This window comes from Sarcophilus harrisii, chromosome 4 (genome assembly GCF_902635505.1).
Source record: "Sarcophilus harrisii chromosome 4, mSarHar1.11, whole genome shotgun sequence".
In the NCBI taxonomy this organism is placed as follows: Eukaryota; Metazoa; Chordata; class Mammalia; order Dasyuromorphia; family Dasyuridae; genus Sarcophilus; species Sarcophilus harrisii.
In genome coordinates, this window is record NC_045429.1 from 113,766,490 (window position 1) to 113,791,957 (window position 25,468).

Consider the following 25,468-nt stretch of genomic DNA (forward strand, 5'->3'; position numbering starts at 1 on the left):
TGTAGTGGTATCTTAGAGTTGTCTTAATTTGCATTTCTCTGATTAATAATGACTTGGAGCATCTTTTCATATGACTAGAAATAGTTTCAATTTCTTCATCTGAGAAATTGTCTGTTCATATCCTTTGACCATTTTCAATTGGAGAATGGCTTGATTTTTATAAATTAGAGTTAATTCTCATATATTTTGGAAATGAGGCCTTTATCAGAACCTTTGACTGTAAAAATATTTTCCCAGTTTATTGCTTCCCTTCTAATCTTGTCTGCATTAGTTTTGTTTGTACAAAAACTTTTCAGTTTGGTATAATCGAAATTTTCTATTTTGTGATCAGTAATGATCTCTAGTTCTGCTTTGGTCATAAAGACCTTCCCCTTCCACAGGTCTGAGAGGTAAACTATCCTATGTTCCTCTAATTTATTAATAATTTCATTCTTTATGCCTAGGTCATGAACCCATTTTGACCTTATCTTGGTGTACGGCGTTAAGTATGGATCAATGCCTAGTTTCTGCCATATTAGTTTCCAATTTTCCCAGCAATTTTTATCAAACAGTAAGTTCTTATCCCAAAAGATGGGATCTTTGGGTTTGTCAAAGACTAGGTTGCTATATTTGTTGACTGTTTTGTCCATACAGCCTTTTTTCCATTCTCATTTCCATATCCTAGTTTTCTTGTTTTAAAATCCTGGTTAGGCAGAGCCAAGATGGTGGAGAGGACACACATATCTTCCTAAACTCTCCTTTTCCCTCAATCTATTTTAATGATGTTCAGCTTTGGAATTAGTGCTTGATTGTCCAATTACTATTTCTCCAATTATTTAGATTTTTATTTTTATTAAAAGTGTTTTGTTACTCAAATAAATTTTTACTGGCTGTACTTCATACAGACTTTTTTTTTCCATTCTCATTTCCATATCCTAGTTTTCTTGTTTTAAAATCCTAGCTACGCAGAACCGAGATGGTAGAGAGGACACACATATCTTCCTAAACTCTCCTTTTCCCTCAATCTATTTTAATGATATTCAGCTTCGGAATTAGTGCTTGACTGCCAAAAATCACAAATATTGGGAGTACAACACACTACCAACAGAAGATATTCTCGAAATTCTCCAAAAAAGGTCTGTTTTTGCTTGCTGGCAGGGACAGAATGGGAGTAGGTCAGGCACAGACTCAGGCAGATAGGCAGTGAGAGCTAAGAGAACAGCTCACAGCTGAGCAGACCAGAGGGGAGGAGGATGTGGTCTTTGCTGGCAGAAAATCTATGGGGAGAAATTTACCACAGTGTGAGCTACTTTACTCTGGAAGTAAGCCAGTAGATCAGCAGAGAAGCTATAAACCCAAGGGGTAAAGACTACAATCCCAAAATGCTACAGCCTCTCAGGACCTGGTCACACCCACCCAGCATCTGGAGTGACTCAGCATGGTCGCAGCTACAATAATTGGTCCCAGAGTAGCCCTAGTAGCTTCCTTTCCTCTGCTGCTGACTTCAGGACATGATTTCAGGTCCCAGTACAGCCAGTGAGTGTTGTCCTACTGCCTCTTCACTGCCACTGTCTATTTTCTGTAGAAGAAGCTTGGAAATACCCCATTGCCCCTGATAAGCAGACTGTAGGTTTTGGGGTTTCTTTTCTTTTTTTTTTAAATGAGCAAAAAGGCAAAGCATGCTCTAAACTATTGATAGCTTCCATATGGAAAGAGAGCAGACTTCAAACCCTGAGAAAACTAAAAACAGTTTGTCTCTAGATCCAAAGGTGGATATGATCTAGTCCCCATCACACAAGGCTCTTATAGGAGAAATTTAAAAAGGATCTTAGAAGAGAGCTAGATGAAAAATGGGGAAAGGAAAGGAAAGCTTTGCAAGAGGGTCAAGAAAAGTCATTGAAAGATAGAGTGGATAAAGAAATCAACTCCCTGAAAAACAAAATTTGAGAATTGGAAAAGAGAAACAACTCCAAGGAAAACAGAATTTGTGAATTGGAAAAGGTAAACAATTCCTAGGAAAACAGAATTTATGAATTGGAAAAAGAAAATAATTCTTTAAAAAAAATTGGCAAAATGAAAAAAAAATCCATAGAACAAAACAACTCATGGACAAATACAAAAAGAAAATTTAAAAAGTAAATGAAAATAATTCATTAAAAATCAGACTTGAACAAATGGAAATGAGGAGACACCAAAAATCAGTCAAGCAAAAAAAAAAAAAAAAAGAAAAGAAAAAAGAAAAAATAGAAAAAAGTGTTAAATCCCTACTTGGGAAAACAAGAGACCTGGAAAATAGATCTAGGACTATTGGACTCCCTGAAAATCATGATGAAAAAAGAGCCTAGACACTGTTTTTCAGAAAATCATCAAAGAGAACTGCCCAGATGTTACAGAAAGAGAAGACAAACTAGACATTGAAAGAATTCATCGATCTCCTACTGAAAGAGATCCCAAAATCAAAACTCCAAGAAATATTGTGGCTAAATTCCAGAACTATCAGACCAAAGAAAAAATACTACAAGAAGCCAGAAATAAAACAATTCAAATATCAAGGAGCTACCTTAAAGACCACTCAGGATCTTTCAGCATTCACATTAAAGGATCAAAGGGCCTAGAATCTGATATTCCAAAAGGCAAAAAGAACTTGGTATGCAGCCAAAAATAACTTACCTAGACAAAATGAACATTTTTCCAGGGAAGAAGATGGACATTCAATGAAATAGGTGAATTCCATTTATTCCTAATGAAAAAACTAGAGGTAAACAAAAAGTTTGACCTCCAAATATAGGACTTGATAGAAGCATAAAAAGGTAAAAAGAACTCTTGAGAACTGTATTTCTATTATGGGTATACATAAAGAATATATGTATAATTTGGTTTTACTGTTATAAAAAAAAAAAAGAAGAAGAACTAGAGGTAGAAAGGAAATTGTACCAGAAAAAGGGAAAAGTGGAGGTAAAAAAAGGGAAATTACATCTCATGAAAAGGCAAAAGAAACCTATTATAGCTGAGAGGATGGAGCGAGGGGGAGAAACATAGTGTGAATCTTAACTCTCATCAGATTTGACTCAAAGAGAAAATATTATACTTATTTGGTTTACATAAGAAACTTGTCCCAGCTCATTGAAAAGTGTGGGGGGGGGGGAAGAAAAGGGGAGGATTAGGGTAAATAGAAGGGAATACAGAAATAGTAAGGAAAACATTTAAGAAAAGGGGAGGGACTTCAAGGGGAGGGAGGGATTCTAAAGAGGTAGGGCTGCATGAGGCAAGTGGTGCTCAAAAATCTAATAGTGGGGAGGGGAGTAAGGGGGAAAAGAAAGAGAAAAGCATAATTTGGGGATAATAAGATGACAGAAAATACAGAATTAGTAGTTTTAACCAAAATGTGAATGGGGTAAACTCCCCCATAAAGCGGAGATGGATAGCAGACTGGATTAAAAGCCAGAATCCTATAAAATGTTGTTTATAGGAAACAAACTTGAAGCAGGGTGATATATACAGAATAAAGGTAAAAGGCTAGAGCAGAATCTATTATGCTTCAGGTGAAGCCAAAAAAGCAGGGGTAGCCATCCTGATCTCAGATCAAGCAAAATCAAAAGTTGATCTAATTAAAAGAGATAAGGAAGGGCACTGTATCTTGCTAAAGGGTAGCATAGATAATGAAGCAATATTAATATTAAACATATATGCACCAAGTGGTATAGCATTTAAATTCCTAAAGGAGAAGTTAAGAGAGCTGGAAGAAGAAATAGACAGCAAACTATAATAGTGGGAGGTTCTCAACCTTGCACTCTCAGAACTAGATAAAGCAAACCACAAAATAAATAAGAAAGAAGTTAAAGACGTAAATAGAATACTTGAAAAGTTAGGTATGATAGATCTTTGGAGAAAACTGAATGGAGACAGAAAGGAGTATACTTTCTTCTCAGCAGTTCAGGGAACCTATACAAAAATTGACCATGTATTAGGACATAAACACCTCAAATTCAAATGCATAAAGTCAGAAGAAGTAAATGCATCTTTCTCAGACCACAATGCAATAAAAATTACATTCAATAAAAAGCCAGGAGAAAATAGACCAAAAAGTGATTGGAAACAAAATAATCTCATCCTAAAGAATGATTGGGTGCAACAGACAATCATTAATACAATTAATAATTTCACCAAAGAGAATGACAATAATGAGACATCATAACAAAATGTGTGGGATGCAGCCAAGGCGATAATAAGGGGAAATTTTATCTCTATAGAGGTTTACTTGCATAAAATATAGAAAGAGAAAATCAATAAATTAGGCTTACAACTAAAAAAGCTAGAAAAAGAGCAAATTTAAAACCCCTAATCAAACACTAAACTTAAACTTCTAAAAATAAAAGGAGAAATCAATAAAATTCAAAGTAAAAAAAAAAACTATTGAATTAATAAATAAAACTAAGAGTTGGTTTTATGAAAAAACCAACAAAATAGATAAACCCTTGGTAATTTTGATTAGAAAAAGGAAAGAGGAAAATCAAATTTTTAGTCTTAAGAATGAAAAGGGAGAAATTTCCACTAATGAAGAGGAAATTAGAATAATAATTAGGAGTTACTTTGCCCAATTTTATGCCAATAAATTAGATAACTTCTATGAAATGGATTAATACTTTCAAAAATATAGGTTGCCCAGATTAACAGAGAAAGAACTAAATTGGTTAAATAGTCCCAATTTAGAAAAAGAAATAGAACAAGTTATTAATCAATTCCCTAAAAATAATTCCCCAGGACCAGATGAATTTACCTGCAAATTCTACTAAACATTTAAAGAACAATTAAGTCCAATGTTATATAAACTATTTGAAAAAAATAGGAAATGAAGGAGTCCTACCAAATTTCTTTTATGGTACTGATACCTAAACCAGGTAGGATGAAAACAGAGAAAGAAAATTATAGACCAATCTTTCCTAATGAACGTCGATGCAAAAATTAAATAAAATCTTAGCAAAAAGATTATGAAAATCATCTCCAGGATAATATACCACAACCAAGTAGGATTTATACCAGGAATGCAGGGATGATTCAATATTAGGAAAAATATTAGCATAATTGACTATATCAATAACCAAATTAACAAAAAACATGATCATCTCATTAGATGCAGAAAAAGCATTTGATAAACTCCAACACCCATTCCTATTAAAAACACTAGAGAGTATAGGAATAAATGCACTTTTCCCTAAAATAGTCAATAACATCTATTTAAGACCATCAGTAAACATCATATGTAATGGTGATAAATTGGAACCATTCCCAGTAAAATCAGGAGTGAAACAAGATTGCCCATTTTCACCATTACTATTCAATATTGTATTAGAAATGCTAGCTTTGCCAATAAGAAATGAAAAAGAAATTAAAGGAATTAGAGTAGGTAATGAGGTTCTCTTTGCAGATGATATGATGGTATACTTAGAGTGCCCCAGAGATTCTACTAAAAAGTATTAGAAATACTCCACAACTTTAGCAAAGTTGTAGGATACAAAATAAATCCACATAAACCATCAGCATTTTTATACATCACTAACAAAATCCAACAGCAAGAGATACAAAGAGAAATTCCACTTAAAATAACTGTCAATAGTGTAAAATATTTGAGAATCTATCTGCCAAGGGAAAGTCAGGAACTATATGAGCAAAACAACAAAATACTTTCCACACAAATAAAGTCAGATCTAAACAATTGGAAAAATATGAAGTGCTCCTGGATAGGCCAAGCAAATATAATAAAGATGACAATACTACCTAAACTAATCCATTTATTTAATACTAAACCAATCAGACTCTCAAAAGAAACTATTAGTGACCTAGGAAAAAGTAACAAAATTCATCTGGAAGAACAAAAGGTGAAGAATTTCAAGAGGACTCATGAAAAAAAAAATCAAATGAAGGCAGCCTAGCTATATCAGATCTAAAACTATATTATAAAGCAATGGTCACCAAAACCATTTTGTTCTGGCTAAGAAATAGACTAGTTAATCAGTGGAATAGGTTAGGTCCACAGGACAAAATAGTCAATAACTATAGCAATCTAGTGTTTGACAAACCCAAAGACTCCAACTTTTGGGATAAGAATTCACTGTTTGACAAAAATTGCTGGAAAATTGGAAATTAGTATGGCAGAAACTAGGTATTGACCCATACTTAACACCATATACTAAGATAAGATCAAAATGGGTTCATGATCTAGACATAAAGAATGAGATTATAAAAAATTTAGAAGAACATAGAATTATTTACCTCCTAGATCTGTGAAGGAAGAAGGAATTTGTGACCAAAGAAGAACTAGAGGTCATTATTCATCACAAAACAGAAAATTTTGATTATATTAAGTTAAAAAACTTTTGTACAAATAAAACTAATAAGAACAGGATTAGAAGGGAAACAATAAACTGGGAAAACATTTTTACAGCTAAAGGTTCTGATAAAGGCCTCATCTCCAAAATATATAAGAGAATTGACTCTATAAGAAATCAAGTCATTCTTCAATTGATAAATGGTCAAATGATATGAACAATTTTCAGATGAATAAATAGAAACTATTTCTTAGTCATATGAAAAGGTGTTTCAAATCATTGTTGATCAGAGAAATGCAAATTAAAACAACTCTGAGACACCACTACACACCTGTCAGATTGGTAAGATGACGGGAAAAGATAATGATGAATGTTGGAAGGGATGTGGGAAAACTGAAACACTGATGCATTGTTGGTAGAGTTGTGAATGGATCCAACCATTCTGGAGAGCAATTTGAACTATATTCAAAAAGTTATCAAAGTGTACATACCCTTTGATCCAGCAGTGTTACTACTGGGCTTGTATTCCAAAGAGATATTAAAGAAGGGAAAAGGATCCTTATGTGCAAAAATTTTTTGTGGCAGTCCTTTTTGTAGTGCCTAGAAATTGGAAATTGAAGCAATGCCCACCAATTGGAGAATGGCTGAATAAATTGTGGTATATGAATTTTATGGAATATTATTGTTCTATAAGAAATGACCCAGCAGGATGAATACAGAGAGGCTTGGAGAGACATACATGAACTGATGCCAAATGAAATGAGCAGAATCAGATCATTATACACTTCAACAACAATAATACATGATGATCAATTCTGATGGACATGGCTTTCTTCAATGAGAGAATCCAAATCAGTTCCAATTGATCTGTAATGAACAGAACCAGCTACACTCAGAGAAAGAACACTGGGAAATGAGTATGGACCACAATGTAACATTTCCACTCTTTCTGTGACTGTTTGCTTGCATTTTTGTTTTTTTTCTTTTTAGGTTATCTTTACCTTCTTTCTAAATTCAATCTTTCCTGTGCAACTAGATAATTGTATAAATATGTATACATACATTGTATTCAACATATACTTTAACATATTTAATATGTATGGGACTACCTGCCATCTAGGGCAGGGAGTGGGGGGAAAGAGAGGAAAAGTTAAAACAGAAGATTTTGCAAGTGTCAGTGTTGAAAATTTACCCATGAATATGTTTTGTATATAAAAAGCTATAATAAAAAATAAAATTAAAAAAAGAAATATATACTATGAAAATAAATAAGTATTTTTCTTGAATTCCTTTTAATAACTGTGCTTTTCCTCTATTAAATATCTTCAATCTATCCTCTGTTGTGTTTTGTTTGTAGAGGTTTTCATCGTGTGTCTTATATAAGTATGAGCTCTTTGAGAGCAAGGACTATTTTTGTTTTGTTTTGCATTTTTTGTATTCTTTGAACTCACCACAAGCTCTAGCCTATAATAGACATTTAATAAATGTTTGTTGCCTTGAGATGGACTAAAAATAGATAAACTTATAAGGTGGAGAACAACAAAAGGAAAAGTTAAGGGGAAAGGAACTAGATTTGTGATGTCTTATTGTTAGCCAAGTTTTTGTATTTACTTACCTATTTACATGTTTTTCCCACTGAACAATATACACTTTATAAACTATTTTTGTCTTTTTGTCTAATGTATCTGGAAAACTCTTGATGAATTTGAACTGAGTTGTTTTTAAAGACAATTTATGGACAAAGTAAAGGGTTTGTAAGACAAGGGAAAGGACATTGGATTTACTATTGAGGTGGAAATGATGTGAAAAGAATGATGAATCTACAGTGGAAGATAGCCAAAGCAAGATGATACAGAAATTTTCCCCTGGAACAACTAGCGAGAATGACAAAGGAATGAGATTCTCATTTGGCAGAAAGTATATAAAGATAATTTTGGAACTGCCTGAATAGAATGTATGATGCTAATATTATTACATTGGTTAAATACTACAGAGAACAGTAAACTATTGGAAGAATAATTGAGATAATTAGACTTTAAAAGGGAAAAATTCCAAAAAAGTAATCAACAAATTTTTAAAGAAAAATTCATGGCTTCAGACTGTAGCACAGAAGTAAGACAAACTGTTGAGGGAAAGCAGGACATACTAGAAATCCTAATATATCCTTCATATATATGAAAGTCCATATAAATATTGTCTATATTTGATGGGATGCTACCCAGGGCATTGAATATGACTCTGAAAGAAAGTGTACTTTGTGCAAAAGAAATAGGTTAAGTAAGAAAAGGAGGACTGTAAAATAAATACACACATACACACATATAACATACTTATATGAAGAAATTCAGGAACTATAGAGGTAAAGATATTCTTTTTAAAAAAATTTAATCATGAAGACAAAGGAGTTGTTTGAAGAGAAAATATGTTTATACAAGAAACTTCAACAAACTTTAAGGTGTAAAAGAAATACTATATAGAATGCAGTGGAAAAGGCAGTCAACAGAATAAAAATGTGCAATCGTTTATGGTCATTAAAAATAATCTCTAATGTGTTAAGAATCACAACGGCCTGATTGTGGTGGTGAAAGCTGAGTGACCAAAAAAGGGAAGATTTTAAAAACTACATTGGAGGAAAAGAGAATCAAAAGAGGAATAGATCTGCTGTTATTGAGTTAAGTGGAAAGAGCTAGCATCACCTGAACCTGAAAGATCTTGGGCCCTTCTCCCTGCCCCACCAAAAGGGAGAATTCACTATAAATAATTGGCCTCTTAAATCTCATCCAAATCTGAGATTCTTTCATTATGAGGTGAAAAAATTATAATATGGGATTTCTTAAAGTTTAGAATATAGGTTAGTCGTTTCCAATTTTAAGGAAATTGAAATTTCAAAATCTTTCGGGCATTTAAAGTTTAAGCCCTAATAATAATAATTGACATTTCTATATTATTTTACAGTTTGCAAAACACTTTCCTTAGTACAACACTGTCAAGTAGATTGTATAATTATTATTTTCATTTTACATTTGAGTAAACTATGGTTCAGAGAAAGCTGATGACCAGGGTATGCCTATGTCAGTCCCAGAACTTCTACTTCTTTATCTGCTGTTTTTACCCTAGCCTAAGCTAAACTTATTTTAAAAAACACAGAATTGACTTCTAAGTACAGTTCTTCAAATGTGTTTATAAATGGTGAATACACATTCATAAATTGATTAGGTACTAAATATTCCTTTTCTGTCAATGTTCATACAGTTTAGAGGTGTTCTGAACAATGGAATCATAATATTTATGACCTTGTGTTAAAGAAAATTTGGGTTAAATTCCTAACTCTTTATTTATTTGTCCAACCTTGCTATAAGTCACTTCCACTTACTAGGTTTTAGTTTTCTCATCTCTAAAATGAGGGGATTTTTCTAGAGAGTTCAGAAGTTCATTTCCAGTTCTGAATTAGTACACGAACATAGTTGTATGTGTATATTACTGGGAATAAGTTTAACTGTGTTTTTATTATATTTATGTTCAGTGAATTTATGACTGTTAAAGATTCACATTCACAAATACAGTGTTATGTGGGTTATAGTACTTATTTCTAGTTGGTGATTAAGTGACTAGAATCTTCCAGCTTTTTCTTCATGTTTTATTGCACCACTGGTAATTCTTTTGATCTTTCATCATTATTAATTCATTTAGTATTCATTGTGATAATACTGATCATAATGAATTTATTTGGTATTCATGTAGATGTCATATTTTATGCACAGTTATAGGATTTCCGTTGTAATTTACCACTAATTAATATACCATTAAAATAAAGTGTTACCCACATTTTTCATTTAAAACATAAAAAGTGTAGAAGTTCATGACATATTGGTATGAGTATTCAATATCCCAGTGGTAACCTGAGTATCTGGAAACTACATTTTTCAAGCAATAGAAAAATGAAAAATGTTCATAAAATTCATGTGTCAGCAGACAAGTTATAATTTAGCAGTAATTTACCTACCAAATTATTTTAATGCCTACTTTTACTTTGAGAAGTTTAATAATGTAATGGATGTGCTTGTATTTTATTTTTATTTACCTCACCTCTATGTTATCCAAGATTTCTGGAGACAGAAATAGCTTCAATAAATGAAATAGCTTACTTATTCAATTGCCCCAGTTTATCTTTTCAAACCCAGAGTGAAGAAAAGTAACATAGAAGAGTGCATAAAAAGAGGGCCTTAAGAGTTAGGTATACCTGAAATCAAGACCTGCCTCTTTCATATACTGATTCTGACCCTGGACAAGTGTCCCCAGACAGTTCTTTAAAACTGAAGGTTGAAGAGGAGTTGCAGATCTGTAATTGATAGAGGAAACTTCTACATAATGAAATTTCAGGTTCAGGCTTAAAAAAAAATGATAAAACCATCTTAACATTAAAAAAACTGTATAAAAATAAGGTCTGTTCTTTGACATTTCATTGAACTTTTGCATTTCAACCAGCCATGATAAATGGATATAAAACTCAAAATTGGCAATGTGGTTACTTATTTGTGACAATAGTGGAAATTTGAGTAGGAAAGAGGTTAAAACTACTATACTGGCTCAAATGAGGTTTTTAAGGTTATCTATGTATTTCATTTACTCTGGCAATTCCTATTTCTCCCATATAATACATAATAATTTGTCATCTTGGTAGGAAAATATGTGTCTACTTATAGTCATAGAATCAGAGTTAGAAATTACCTTTGAGATTTTCTATACTAACCTCTCAGCATACAAGTGCTTATCTAACTTCTGTCTGAATATTACCTGAGATGAGAAAATTTCCTACCTCTGAAGGTAGCTTCTACAGCTACATATTTGAGAGAGGACTATTTTTTCCTGAAATTGAACCTAGATATGTCGCTCTAGGTGACATATCCTTTGGTTGTAATTCTGCTCCTTAGAGCAAATCAACAGAGATAAGGAAGAGGGTCTGGAATCATGATTTCCTGGAAGAGGGAAACTCCCAGGTGAGGAAACTCTTTCTTGCCATGCAGATAAGCAATCACTTTCTCTGAAATTTATAATTTATATTTTTATATGAAATATATATATATATGAAATTTATAATTTTAGGGAGTTTCCTAGAACACTGAGTAGTAAGGTGACATTAAAGACAATGTATGAAAAATGTAGTGCTTGAAACCTGGGCTTCATAGCTTAAAGTTAAGCCTTTTATCTACTATACCACAGTCGTCCATAACAGGTCCAATCAGAAAAAAAGTATAGCATTCCTCATTTTAAATTCCGTAATGTAAGACATACAAAATTAGAACAAAATGCAAGTAATACAGTTAAATTTTAGGGAGAAAAAAATTATTCACAATGAAGTTGAACAAGTAGCACAGTAGTGTTGAAAATCACAGTGGAACCCATTACAACAGATTGTTATTGTACATTTTCAGGTATCATGAATAAGGTGATATTTTCTAAACCTCAATACAAACCTCTTATAACATGCCTAATCCATTAGGTTTGTTCTTAAAAGCCTCTTAAACTTATACCATCTTTAGAGAATGAAATGATTATTTATGTCCCTTCTTTGAATTAATGGAACGATATCTCCCTTATTATAGAGAATACTGATAAGTGAATTTATCTTTTCCACCTTTGAGCTTTGTTAATGATTTTCCCATCTGTGACTGATAGCTCATATACTACAAACATATCCCAATCCATAATTAATAAAATTTTCTTTCAAACTTTTTGACTCTTAATGTTGCCACTAATTCTCTCTGTGTAACTCTATCTGCTTTTCTCTCTCTCATTTTCTTTCTCTTTTTTCTTTTAGCTTCCAAATAGCACTGATCTGAGGAAAAATGATCTGAATATAATAAACTCCACTTTTGATGCTTACTATCTGTGCTAACTTGGGAAAACCACTTCGCACATCCTCACCACCACTACTACCCTTAGGTTTGTTTCCTCTTCTAAAAATTGAGGGGGTTAGATTCAATAGCCTCTGAGATCCCTCTTAGCTCTCAACCAGTATCTCATGATCCTACAATTCAGTTCCCAACAATTCTTAACCTGGAATTCATGGCAACCCTGGTGGAGTCCATGAACTTGGATAATAAAAAATGGCTTCCTTATTTTCACTAATTTCTTAATTGAAATTGAAATTATTCCCAGTCCATTTTGAGTATAGGGAACAAAATGCCACAGTATTAGTCTTTGCCAGACTGCCAAAAGGATCCATGAGACAAAATGTTAAGAATTCCTGTTCTCAAAGGTAATCAGCTCACATTGTTCCTCCCCAGTCAGTCATCTTTAAACAAAATGCAATGTATCTTTTGCCATCACTGCTCTGATGAAACGATTTACTCTTAAAGGTCAGGTCCTAATTGCCAAATTTAATATTCTTAGTATTTTGTATTTAATATTCTTATTTTTCTCCATCATTTGACATTTTTGACCATAACATGGTGGTCTCTTTAATCACAGTTTTTTTTTTTTCCTATACCACCTATCTCTTATTCTATATACTAAACCTCTTGAAAAAGTTTACAACTGATAATTTTGTGTCCTTCCTATCTATACTGTCCTTAATCCTTTATAAAACTCATACCTCTACTGCATAAACCTATTGAAATCTATGGTTACCAGTGACTTTCACAAATTGCCAAATCCAGTGACCTTTTTTCAGTCCTCATCCTTGAAGTCTGCAGTTTTTAATCTATTGATCATTTCCTGCAATCAGATATTTGTCCTGTAGCTTCAAAGTCAGCATAACTTCCATCTACCTGGAAGGAGGATGGTTTCCATCTACCTTTATAATTGTTCCTTCTTTATCTCCTTTACTGCATCATCTTCCTAACCTTTCAATGCGAGAATTCTCCAAGATGCTTTCCCATGCTTTACTCTCTTTACTCTCCTTATTTATTTATTTAAGCATATATTTTAAGTACCATATCTTTGCATCAGATTTCCAAACTATATATCTAAGTTGGACCTCTCTTAGGAGCTCTACATCTTGGTTTTCAACTTTAAATTGAGATCTTACCTGAAAAATTCAATATATTCACAACCTAGTTCATTGTCTTTTTCCTTAGATGTGTTCCTTTATGATTTAACTAGTTTTTTTCCTCTTATAGCACTATAATTCATTTGTTTTCCAATAGTTGGAATTTTCAATTAGCTTTGAAAACTTCTTTCCTCCTTACTTCTCATATCCATTCATTTACCTACTGCTGAATCTATCTCCATAATATTTTTTAACTTCAACCTCCAGCTATCTTTCCCAATAGTTTTTCCCTTAAGACAAATTTCTACTCCCATCCATTTGAATTATTGGTAGCCTCCTTAGAGATTATTCCACCTTGGCTTCCAATCCATCCCAAAGTATCCTTTTTAATTCCACCAAAAGAATCTTTTCTATGAATAAAGCTGACTGCATTACCATTTTGCCCATATATTTTTGGTAGAGGGCTATTGTCTACTGAATAAAATCCAAATTTCTCCACTGGGAGTGAAGTTCCTCCAAAGTTTCATACCACCATTTGCTTTTGGCCTTATCTCATGTTATCCTCATATGAGCTCTATTATCCAATAAAAATTGATTGTATTTTGCCACTTAAATATGAACTGTATTCTCAGTCTCAGATCTTTGTTCTACATGTTTCCTGTGACTAAAATACTGCTAACTCCCCCGACACACACACATTTATTACCATTTTACTTATTGAATTCTTACTGATACTTTAAACTAAGCCAAAGTCAAATATCACCACCTTTAAGAAGCAGTTATCTCTCCAGTTACTACTAATCCTCCTCAGACCCCATTGTAAGCACTTTTATTTTCCATATCTCTAGTTAAATTTGTCAAGTCAGCAAGCATTTAAGTGTCAATGTATCCTGAAACAAACAGGATTAAGTGACTTACTCAAAGTAACACAGATATTGAATGTCTGAGGTCAAATTTGAACCCAAGAATTTGACACCAGGTTGATCAGTCTATCCACTGTACCACTTAACTTCCCAAGAAAAACCAACAACCAATCACTTCCACCTCTCAATTAGATACTTTACGGTTAAATTTAAAATAATAACCCAAAAGAAGGTACTATCACTAAGGGGGGTTGAGAAAACTTTTTGTAGAAGGAAAGATTTTTAGTTGAGACTTTAAGGAAACAAGGTAAGTTAGGAGAAAGTAAGAGAACATTCCCAATTTGGGAGAATGCCAGTGAAAATGCCTAAAGTATAGAGTCACAGTATCTTCTACAAGGAACAGCAAGGAAACAGTGTCATTGGAACACAGAGGATATGGGAGTAAGGTGCTAGAAGAATAGAAAGGAAGAAGGAACAGGTTTTAAATGATTTGTGTGCCAAATAGATTAGTTTATGTTGCTTTTGGAGATAGGGAATCACTGGATTTTATTGAATGAGGAGAGGAGGGCTATGTCACACGGTCAGACCTGCACTTTAGAAAGATTAATTTAACAACTAAATGAATAATGGACTACTGTGATAAGAGTTTTGAGGCTTAGATAGCAACTAAAAGGTTATTGAAGTAATCCAGGTGTGAGTTGAAGAAAATCTGCACCAGAGTAGTGGCAATGTCAGAGGAGAGAAAATAACATATGTGAGATGCTATGAAGGCAAAATTTATAGAACTTAGCAAAAGATTGGATGGTAAGAGAGAATGAAGGATTGAGAATGAACATAGATTGCCATTTTGGGTGATAGGGAAGATGGTGGTACATTTAACAATAATAGAAAAGTACAGAAGAAATAGCAGGTTGGGGGAAAAAATGAGTTCATTTTCAGACATGTTGAATTTAAATTATGGGATTTCCTTCTTGATCTTATATCAATTTTCAATTAATCATTGATCATCCTTTTCTCATTTATGGTATTAGTATCTATTACTAGATACTATTAATAGTAGATACTGTTAGTAATAAACAGTTGGGGAAGTAGGTTGAAGTTTGGAAGACGGATTAGGGCTAGAAAAGTAAATCTGAGAATCATCTATATAGGTATGATTATTAAATCTATGGAAGCTTATGATATTTGTTGTCTCTTCTAGACTATGAGTTCCTTGAGGGCAGAGACTGTGGGGTTTGTTTTTTTTTTTTCCTCTTTTTGTATTCCCAGTGCTTAGCACAATGTTTGGCCTATAGTAAGTATTTAATACATTAATACATTTAATATAGTCCAATGTTAACCTGAACAATAATCTCCAGAAAATAATTCAGTGCCCAATCTGAAGACTTCAAGTTATCAGGAAATTATTATCTACCAAAACAGAAAAGATTTTTCCCTTATATCCCAAAGTATTGCTGCCTAATTTTCTAAATGTTCACAAACCATACTCTGTGTAATAATTACCAGAATTTCATCAGGAATCAAATTCACATTCATCATTATATACATTAAAGAATCTAACCCTCTATATGAATATTGGAACATTGAATATTAGAATATTTTGAATATTAGAACATTTGCTGAAAGGGCATGAGATTCTGCTGAGAGGGAATACCAAGGCCACCTCAACCTTTGATGCACAATAAGTTTTCTGCCATGTTGCAGAAATGCCCTTGTTGAGCAAGGAGCATTGATTTGATCGGGGGAACAAGTATAAGCCGAGGGTCACAGCCAGTGGCTACATAAACAGGGATGTCTTAACAGGGCCTCTCGCCTGTGAACTGAGCTGCTGCATTGCAGGATCAGCTCTCCTCCCATTGCTAGATACCATGCATGAGCAAAGCCTATAGGCTGCTTCTCTGAATGGTGATTGGGGATTGTTTACTATTCACATGCTGATCATACTTGCAAAAATGTATATCAACAAGGCTGTATGGCATAATAAACTGGAGCTCTTTTCACACCCTATGAGTCTCCCACCTCATTCATCTCGCCTCTGAGATTAAAGGGCTCATATGCTATGAGCTCTTAAAAGACGCTGCAAAACTGGCTCCCAAGAACAGGGACAGAAACCAAGAAGAGTGCCAGAGCGACCACTTCTCAGTCAAGCACTGATACATGGTCAAGACAACTTTGAGGACTTCAGAGGGAGAGCCCACTGAACTGCCCTGTTTCTGGTTAAGATGGTTAAGGCAGAGATGGTTAAGTAACCTAATGGGGCAGAAAATAGGCACCATACTCCCTTCAGACAGGGAAGCATATGTTAGCACTACATATAAATGTCTAAAAAAGCAGGGGTGCACAGTTCAATTAGGAGACATTAGGAAATTCCTGGACATTGCTTATAAAGTTTCTCCCTGGTTACACGAGGAAGGCTGTTAGAATTGTGATAGATGGATTGTTTTTGGTAAACAGCTCACCACTTATGATAAGCAATGCCCAGGAGAAATACAAGTATTGAAAATAGACCAATCCATCAATATCATTTCAGATAGTAGTCACTATGCAGTTGGGGTGATCCAGAGAATAGAGACAGCATATATAAAGCCTCAAACAGGACCTATCTTCTCATTGTTTCAGGAGGTACAAGAGGTGATTTTAATGAAAGTCCACCCTTTTTATATAATGCACATCCACTCTCATTTAGATGGCCTGGGACCTACATTTGAAGTAAATAAAATAGTGGATGGTCTGCTTACACAATGTATTCTTCACTGCCCTTTAGAACAAGCAATAAAAACTCATGGACATTATTATCTGTCTGCCAGATCTCTTCTAAGATAGTATACAATTCCAGCAAGAAGCAGCAAGCATAGTAAAAAGATGTGTAGCTTGTATACCATATTCTCAAAGACCTGTAGGCTAGGGACTAACCCCAGAGGTTACAGGCCAAATGATATATGGCAAATGGGTGTTAACCATATGGGAAAAACATGCATTCATGTTACAGTTGACACTTATTCAGGTTTGTATCTGCATACTCTCAACAAGAAGAAGTTGCTTCACATGTAATAAATTACCTATTTCACTGTTTTGCCTCTACGGGTATCCCACACACCATTAAGACTGATAATGGATCCTCATATACCTCAAAAATATTAAAACAGTTTTTACAGGAATTCTCTATATACCTTTTTTTTTTGAGATTCCTTACAACCCTACAAGATAGGTCATTGTAGAAAGAACTAATCAGCTCCTCAAGAGATTTATCAAAAAAAAAAAAAAAAGGGGGGGGGGAGATGATAGTAGGGCACTCAGAAAGATATAAACAAAGCAGTGTACACAATAAATTACTTAAAATTTGATTCAAATGATTTAAGTCCAGCTATGAAATACTCTCTGTTGAACATAGAGAATCACTCAAAGATAATACCCCATCTTCATTAAGAAGGCCTCCAAAGAATGAGATATGATAATGAAAAAGGGTTCTGAAGGATGGGAATTCTATAAGGTTCCAATGTGAGGGCCAGGATAAGCTTGTATCTCCACAAGGATAAAAGCTTCAGCAGTGGATTCCCACCAGACATCTCAAAGTTGTCCATAGAACTGAAGAGGAAAAGGAGGAAGAAGAGGTGACTATTCAACAGGAGGAGAATACTTGCCCCCAAGATCACTAGCAAGATGCTTTTATATATATATATATATATATATATATATATGGGTTTGTGTTACACAGAATCAGGACTGGCAATAGAGGCCAAAAGGTGGGCTGGACCCACCATGGTTTAGGATTGTCTCATGGGGGGTGGGTTGTATCATGTGACACATGCTGGGCATGCAGGGGATGCCCTGTCATATCACACACTCTTCCACATGGGAGGGTTGCAGTGGTATATCTACAAAATGGATCATATCAGGTTGGCCCCACACAAGCCTCCATGGGGCACATTTTTGTCACTCAAGAATTGGGCTGGCAGTTTGGCACATGGAAAAACATCTTGGGGCCTGGTTCTTTGGACAAATGGCATGAGAATTGACTATCAGTTTTATACTAAATCTTGTCTGGGGGGAGTTATGCATTTATGTGGGGAGACTCTCTGTTACCAAAGAAAAATTAGATTTTTACAATGATACTTGTTGGAATTGTATCCTGAAATTGAAAATCAGATTGTATTTGTGATCACTAGAGCTCATGTATCAATGCTTTCTGTCAAAAGTGAGAAAGACCTAAATTCCATTAGAAAAAAGAGAAGTATCATTGGAAATAGGAGCAGAAGTACAGTTATTAAAACTCCAGGCTCAATTATAATGTGAATCTAGATAAAACTGCTGAAAAAATCAAACATTGGTTTGATAATACCTCTACCTCTTTCATGGTGGTTAAAATTAGAATCATGCATTGCCCTGAGTGTTATGTTGTTACTGCTTTGTTGTTGCCCGTAATATTAGGATTCTTTTTTAGATCTTTTTCCACCATCCTTTCAGAGGCTCAAGAATGGACTTTTTATCTAAAAGATAGAAAGAGGGAATTGGAAGGGTATGGGATTCTACTGACAGGGAGTACCAAGGCCACCTCAACCTTTGATGCACAATAAGTTTTCTGCCATGTTGCAGAACTGCCCTTGTTGAGCAAGGAGCAATGATTTGTGATCATGTGAACGAGTGAGCCAGAGAGTCACAGCCAGTGGCTATGTGTACAGGGATGTCTGAACAGGGCCTTTCGCCTGTGAGCGAGTTGCTAAATTGTTGGATTGGCTCTCCTCCCATTGGCAGATACCATGCATACGCAGAATCCACAAATTCCTTCTCTGAATTTTGACTGGGGATTGCCTACTGTTCATGCACTGATCATACTTGCAAAAATGTATATCAACAAGGTTGTATGGCATAATAAACTGGAGCTCTTTTCACATCCTATGAGTCTCCCGCCTCATTCATCTCTCCTCTGAGATCAAAGGGCTCATATATTTTGAGCTCTCCTAGTCCTGTGGCTAAACTCCCATTCTTGGAAACATTTTTGTTATTCACAACTAGAATTTTCTTTCAGTACCCTAAGATGATGTTTGTCTGCACTTGATAATTTAAACTCATTGAGAAGAGTTAGGTATTTTCTTTACATTTGTTGTTTATTGTGATTTTAACTTCTGATTGAGCACTTTTGCCCTATCTTTCTCAGTCCATGAATTGTTCTATTTGACAAAGAAAATAGAAGAATTAGAGTTGAAATTTTTGCTGCCATTCCATCCATCCATCATTATCTCATTGCAACTGAGTTATAGTTCTGTCCATTATCTGATCTTTCTCATGCTTTCAACATAGCTTAAAAATTATTACAGAAGAAAATTAGTATTGATTTTCTTATCTTGAAAATATTATTCATAGTTTCACAACATGTAGTGATCAAAGTGATCAAAAACATTCTGCTTTTGTTTATCTTACAGAACTACCAGGCCATTTACCTCTAGCTTCCTGGATCCAATTTAAAGCTTTTCTTTTTTTTGGAAATTTTTTTTTATCCTCCTGATTTAGGAATTACTTTTTAAAATTAAATCATTTAGCCCCAAAGAAAAACTTCTCCTTATAATCTTTTCCTTTAAAAGACAAAAAGAGAAGCCTGAGAAAATAATTCATACTAAAAGGAGTTATCTTGAAAGAAAAATATCTTCGAGTATTCTTAAAGCTATAGAACAACTATATTTCTTAAGGAGTATTTCTTCCCATTAAGTCTTTTTCCTTTTCAAACTCTAGATATCATTTAGGCTAAAATAAATAATAGATTTAAAACACAAGAGTAGACCTTCAAGACATTGAAGAAAACTTTAGAAGCTAAATATGTAACCAAATTCTCTATAGTCTCTAATATGATCTCAGTGGCCATGAATGAAAAATGAATGCTGAGAAATCTAACTCAAAGTAGTTTAAAAGGTTTCGTCTCTTTACATCTTTAATATATCTAAAGTGAGCTAAAGTATTCTTTCCTAAGTTCAATGAATACATAAGCTTTGAATTAGTTTTTTTTTTTTTAATATATCCTATTACTAGGCTCAATGTACATTAGAGATGGTGGCATTAACTCATGTATGAAGTTTGTTCAGTAGGAACTAGTAATTAAAAATCCAGGATGCTGGATCACTTTACTATTATTTTTGGTAGAATTGGACCGTTTCTTTCCATAATGACTAAAAGTTATATTTGGAATCAAGGCATTTCATTTTAATGAAAAAAAGAGATTTTTGAATGTGTGTATATTTGTGTGTCTGTGAGCAGGTTGAATTGGGCTAAAAATGATTTACAACTTTCTGACCTTTCTTACCTTCTCAAACTTGGAGAATAACTATCTGAATGGAAGTAATCAAATGCATAATAATTTTCTCTTTGATATGAGGTTTTCAAAATTTGGCAATAATATTTCTGTGTATTTCCACATAGGATTTCTTTGAGGTGGTGATCGATGGATTTTTCCTTTTTCTACTTTCTTCTCATGTTCTTCACACTAGGACAATTTTCTTGAATTATTTCTTGCATCATTATGACAAGAATCCTTTTTTGGTCACAACTTTCAGACAGTCTAATTATTCTTATATTTTCTGTTCTTGATGTCTTCTCCAAATCTGTCATATTTTTAAATATTTCACATTCTTTTTTCATTCTTTAGAATTTAATTTTTTATTTCTTGGTCTTTCATAGTTTCACTGACTTCCCCTTGGCAAATTCTAATTTTCAAAGTTATTTTCATATTTGAAACTCTATATCTCCTTTTCTAGCTGGTTAACATTTTTTTTCATATTATTCTTATTTTTCTTTGATGGTTTTTATTTTGTTTTTAGTTTTTTCTTCAATGTCTCTCGTTTTGTTTTTAAATTCTTTTTTTTAGTTCTTCTATGAATACTCTCTGGGCAGGGAACCATTTCACATTACTCTGGGGAAAAGGGGACTCTTTTTTCCTCAGTGCCCTATTCTAAAGATGAACCCTGGTCTTCCCTGTTTCCCTAGTAAGTTTCTGTGATTTCTAGAATACATTTCTTTGATAGATCATATAAAAAAACAACAATATGTATTAGTGTAAGAACCTCTAATCCTGGGATGGAGTAATAGTACCTCTAGCTTCAGGAGCTCTCCCCTTTGATCTGGAATCCCAAACCAAGAGCTCCACCCTCTAACAAGTACTTGTAGCTTGGAATGTCCCTTTCCCACTGCCTCTGCACTCACCAAGTGCTGGTTCCAGGGCTGAATCCTAATGAACCAAGATTCACTCAATCTTTCCAGACTCAAACCTCAACTCTACAAACAGTCCAGGAGGTGAAAATTTCTGTGGTTCCTGCTAAGGCCCCAATTAAACCCAGCTCGCCCCAGGGCTCCACTTGATTTTTCTGTGGAGCTAGTCTGGAAGAGTTTGCCCAGGACTGGGGTCTTTCATAGATCTTCTCAGACTGTTATGTGCCAAGTCTTCTTGATTTTTCACCAGTCTTTTTTTGCCTGAGGTGCAAATTTGTTCTGTTTCTCGGGATATCTGGAGAGCTTGAAATTTACCAATCTGCCACCTTCCCAAAATCCTCCCCAGTTATCTCTTAACTTACAATGCTGTGGTCAGAACAATTCTGCAATACTTAGGTAGGTATATTGGAGGTGAATAAAATTAAGAAAAGATTTGCTTCAATTACACTTTCCAATTTTAATCAACATTTGATTATAAAATATATCCTTTATAAGTATCAGAACATTGTCTCCTCCCTCAATTAATTTCAGTGACCTTTCTTAAGATTATATTTCGATTGACATTATGTAATGGGTCATAGGAGTAGTTGACTCAGTTGGTCACTGAAGTGGAAAATGCTGAAATTCGTGACTTTCACATTATGTTTGCAGAAGTTAAACAGTAAAATCAAGCTATCTAGAGTTGAAGATTTTTTCCTAATTACATCAATATTGGTATCTTAAAAGAATAATAAAGTATGTATTCCTTTCTATTCCATGATGGAAAAAAATATTTACAAATCAATTGCCAAAAAAGTGATTATAAAAATAAAAAGTAAAGCAGTTAAAGATGACCTTAGAAGAAAGTACATTTTGAAATATAGCTTGTGATGTTTCAAATGCTTTCTTTACTTAATGTTTTAATTTTATTAAAGGTGACATTTGAATTATAATTATTTTAATGAAAGAAAGTAAAGATTAAGTTTAACAGACTGACTTTGTATCAAAATTGAAATGTCAATTACTAATGGAATGCTTTTTAAACAATATTTTCAGGACTGCAGATGGACATAGAAAAAAGGAGTATGATGCAGCAGTTAAAATACAGAGCTGGTTTCGAGGATGTAGAGTTCGAGCTTATATCAGGTATATTCATTTTTACCAATAAAAATTCAGATTTATCATTCAAAAGATATAGCTTTGAAACGTGCAATTGTTTGGGTTTTTAAAACCTTTAAAATTCTCATAAAGATTAAACTAGAAAATACTCTTTTTAGAACAATGATACATATTAATCCTGAGATGGTTCCTCATTAAAAAACTAAGTATGTTGATTTGAACATACTGAGGAACTTTAGAAATTCACAAATGACAGATTTATCAGAAGCAGTTTGTCACTGTTAGATTTTTCCACTATTCAAAAATCTTATCTTATTCTACAGGATATAATACACTGGTCTTTTTTTTCCTTTGTCTTTTTTGCTAAAGGAAGAGAAATTCTTCTTAACTGAACAAGTTGTTGCAATTCTCTTCTCCATGTTGAATAGTAAATGGGGATATAGAGAAAACTGAAGAATAGAGTGGGGTTTAGAAACAATATTACCAAACTATTTCTACTATTATTACACTGCTCTGGCTTTACGGAACTATGATTGTGAGAAAAGATCATCAAAAAATGGTTTCCATGCTAAAGATGACCTCAGACATCTATCTCTTAATCTAAATATTATACAAACACTGGAAATTAAAATGTTAGCAATGAGATTTTTTCCAAAATATTATTGAAATTTTTAAAAAATGAAATCATCTCATGATTAACATTTCAGATATTTACACAAAATGATGACGATTATACAGAAATGGTGGAGAGGTTATTTGGGAAGAAAACAATATCGACAAATGGTCAAGGTAACCACATAAATTAAACAATTTTTAAAATTATACAATAGAATATAAATCAGGGACTATTGCCTTATGTTCTAATTGTTTAAAATTAATGAAATTTGTGAGCATACTGCTTGCTTTTCCTGAAAATCTACATGTGATAAAAATAATTATGTAAATTTACCTAAAGAGAGAATATAGTCAGTTTTGGGGTTGATATTCCTTACTCTAATTTAATTCTAAAAATAATAAAATGAGTCAAGTCCTCTATCTTCTACTGTACTCCATGTTATTGGTTTAAATTTCTTACCTAATGAACCTTGAAATACTTGAGGTTTGCCTTGAGGCACATAGCAGATCACAGCCATCTAATTCCCCTAAGGGACTTCAAGAGAGCAGCATTGTATGATAAGCAACTAGTTTAAAACTTGGCTAAGAGGCTTAAGAAATTAAGGGGAAAAAATATTTTCCTGAACATAAAATTGGAAGGTTTTTTAATCAGTTGCTTGCTTCACTAATTTTCCAATTTGTTAATATTTTCTATTACAATGGTTTTTAATTTGTTCTTCATTTGTTCTTGATTAGTTGCATCTAAAACAAATTATTGTCTTTTCACAGAAATAAACATGCACAGAGAAAATAAAAAATAAACATATGACTAAATAAAATGAGTTCACATATAACAAGGGAACTTTAGAACATGCTAATAAGCCACATGAATTAGTACTTTGGAGACCTAATGTTTCATAGCTACATAAATAAAAGTTGTCATATAACAACTCTAGAATGTGGAATGTAGATTTCTTTAATATATTCCTTTGTAAATAAGATTTAGCTGTCTTTTAAAAAATTGTTTGTGAAAATTCCCAAGTATTTTTTTTTTCTGTCCCACCCTATCCCTTCCAGAAAAGAGCTTCATAAAAAAGAATAGTCAAGCAAAAGAAATTCCTGTATTGGCTATGTCCAAAAATATGTCTCATTCTGATAGCTATGTGGCATGGTAAATAAAGCACTGTCCCTACAATCAGGAAGATTTGAGTTCAAATCCAGCTTCAGACACTATCTGTGTATCTCTGAGCAAATCAATGAGTTTTCCTCAGTTTCCACAACTGTAAAATAGGGATAATAATAGCAATTATTTCTCAGAGTTGTGAAGATCAAATGAGATCTATAAAGAGTTCTTACCACAGTACTTGACACATAGTGAATTCTTTATAAATGTTCATTCCTTTACCATTTTACTCTTCTGCGTGAGTACATCATCTTATTGTTAGGAGAAAGGGTAACATTCATTATCCATACTCTGGTATTATAATTAATAATTATGTTGATTAGAGTTCTTAAGTTTTTAAAATAATTGTCTATACATTAGTATAGATATTATAGTATAAATTGTTCAGGTTCTATTCAGTTCACTTTGAACTAATCCAAGTTCACTTTTGAACTAATCCATATATTTTTTCCCAAGTTTATCTGAAACCATCCTTTACTTCATCTTAAATCCCAGTAGTAATCCATTATATCTTTATATAGTAATTTACTTGATCATTCTCCAAATGATGTTTCATTTCCAAGGTTTTTGCCACCAAAAAGTGAAAATTTTGAATATTCTTATACATACAGGACTTTTCCTTTTTCTTTGATTTCTTTGGGATATAGATTACTAATTATGTTAATGAGTAGAAGGTTATACATAATTTAGTAACTTTGGGGGCATAGTTCTTAATTGCTTTTCAGAATGACTACTAGACCAATTCATAGCTACAGAGTATATCAATGTGCCTGCTTTCCAGTTGCCTCTCCAAGATTTCCATTTTTCTTTTTTCTTTTTTTGTTGGTCAGTTTTGATTATCTGATAGGTTGTGTGAAAACTTGAAATTGATTAATATATATTTCTTTTATTATAAATTATTTGGAGCATTTTTTATTGTTGAAATTCTTTTTTACATTTTATGACTCTAGAGATCTCTCTAGAGAACTAGAGAATTTCTTCCCTTGAGAATTGCCAATTTGGCTACCATTTTGGAAATGGCTCTTATTTTTATTTTAATTTAATATAATTTTATATTTAATTTATTTAAATTATTTTATTTAATCTTAGTTTAAATTAATTTTATTTGTTAACTTTATAGTTAAAATTTAAATTTATTTCATTTTCATTTTAAAATTTATCTTTTAATTTTTAATCTTATTTTATTTTAATAATTACATATCTTAGAAATGAAGCACCTGTCTGAGTAACATGCTGCAGA

General features: G+C 33.2%; 2 protein-coding genes across 3 annotated transcripts in view; one reads left to right on the forward strand and one right to left on the reverse strand.

Moving 5' to 3' along the window:
* GPATCH2 (G-patch domain containing 2) overlaps nucleotides 1–25,468 on the reverse strand; it is a 436,123-nt gene that overhangs the window by 308,403 nt on the left and 102,252 nt on the right. The gene's annotated exons all lie outside the window — the stretch shown is intronic.
* Nucleotides 1–25,468, forward strand: part of SPATA17 (spermatogenesis associated 17) — a 252,730-nt gene that overhangs the window by 8,676 nt on the left and 218,586 nt on the right. The window contains exons 2-3 of the mRNA XM_003767712.2: nucleotides 22,389–22,478; nucleotides 23,159–23,240. Of these exons, the coding sequence (XP_003767760.1) occupies nucleotides 22,389–22,478; nucleotides 23,159–23,240 (172 nt within the window). The remainder of the gene's footprint in view (nucleotides 1–22,388; nucleotides 22,479–23,158; nucleotides 23,241–25,468) is intronic.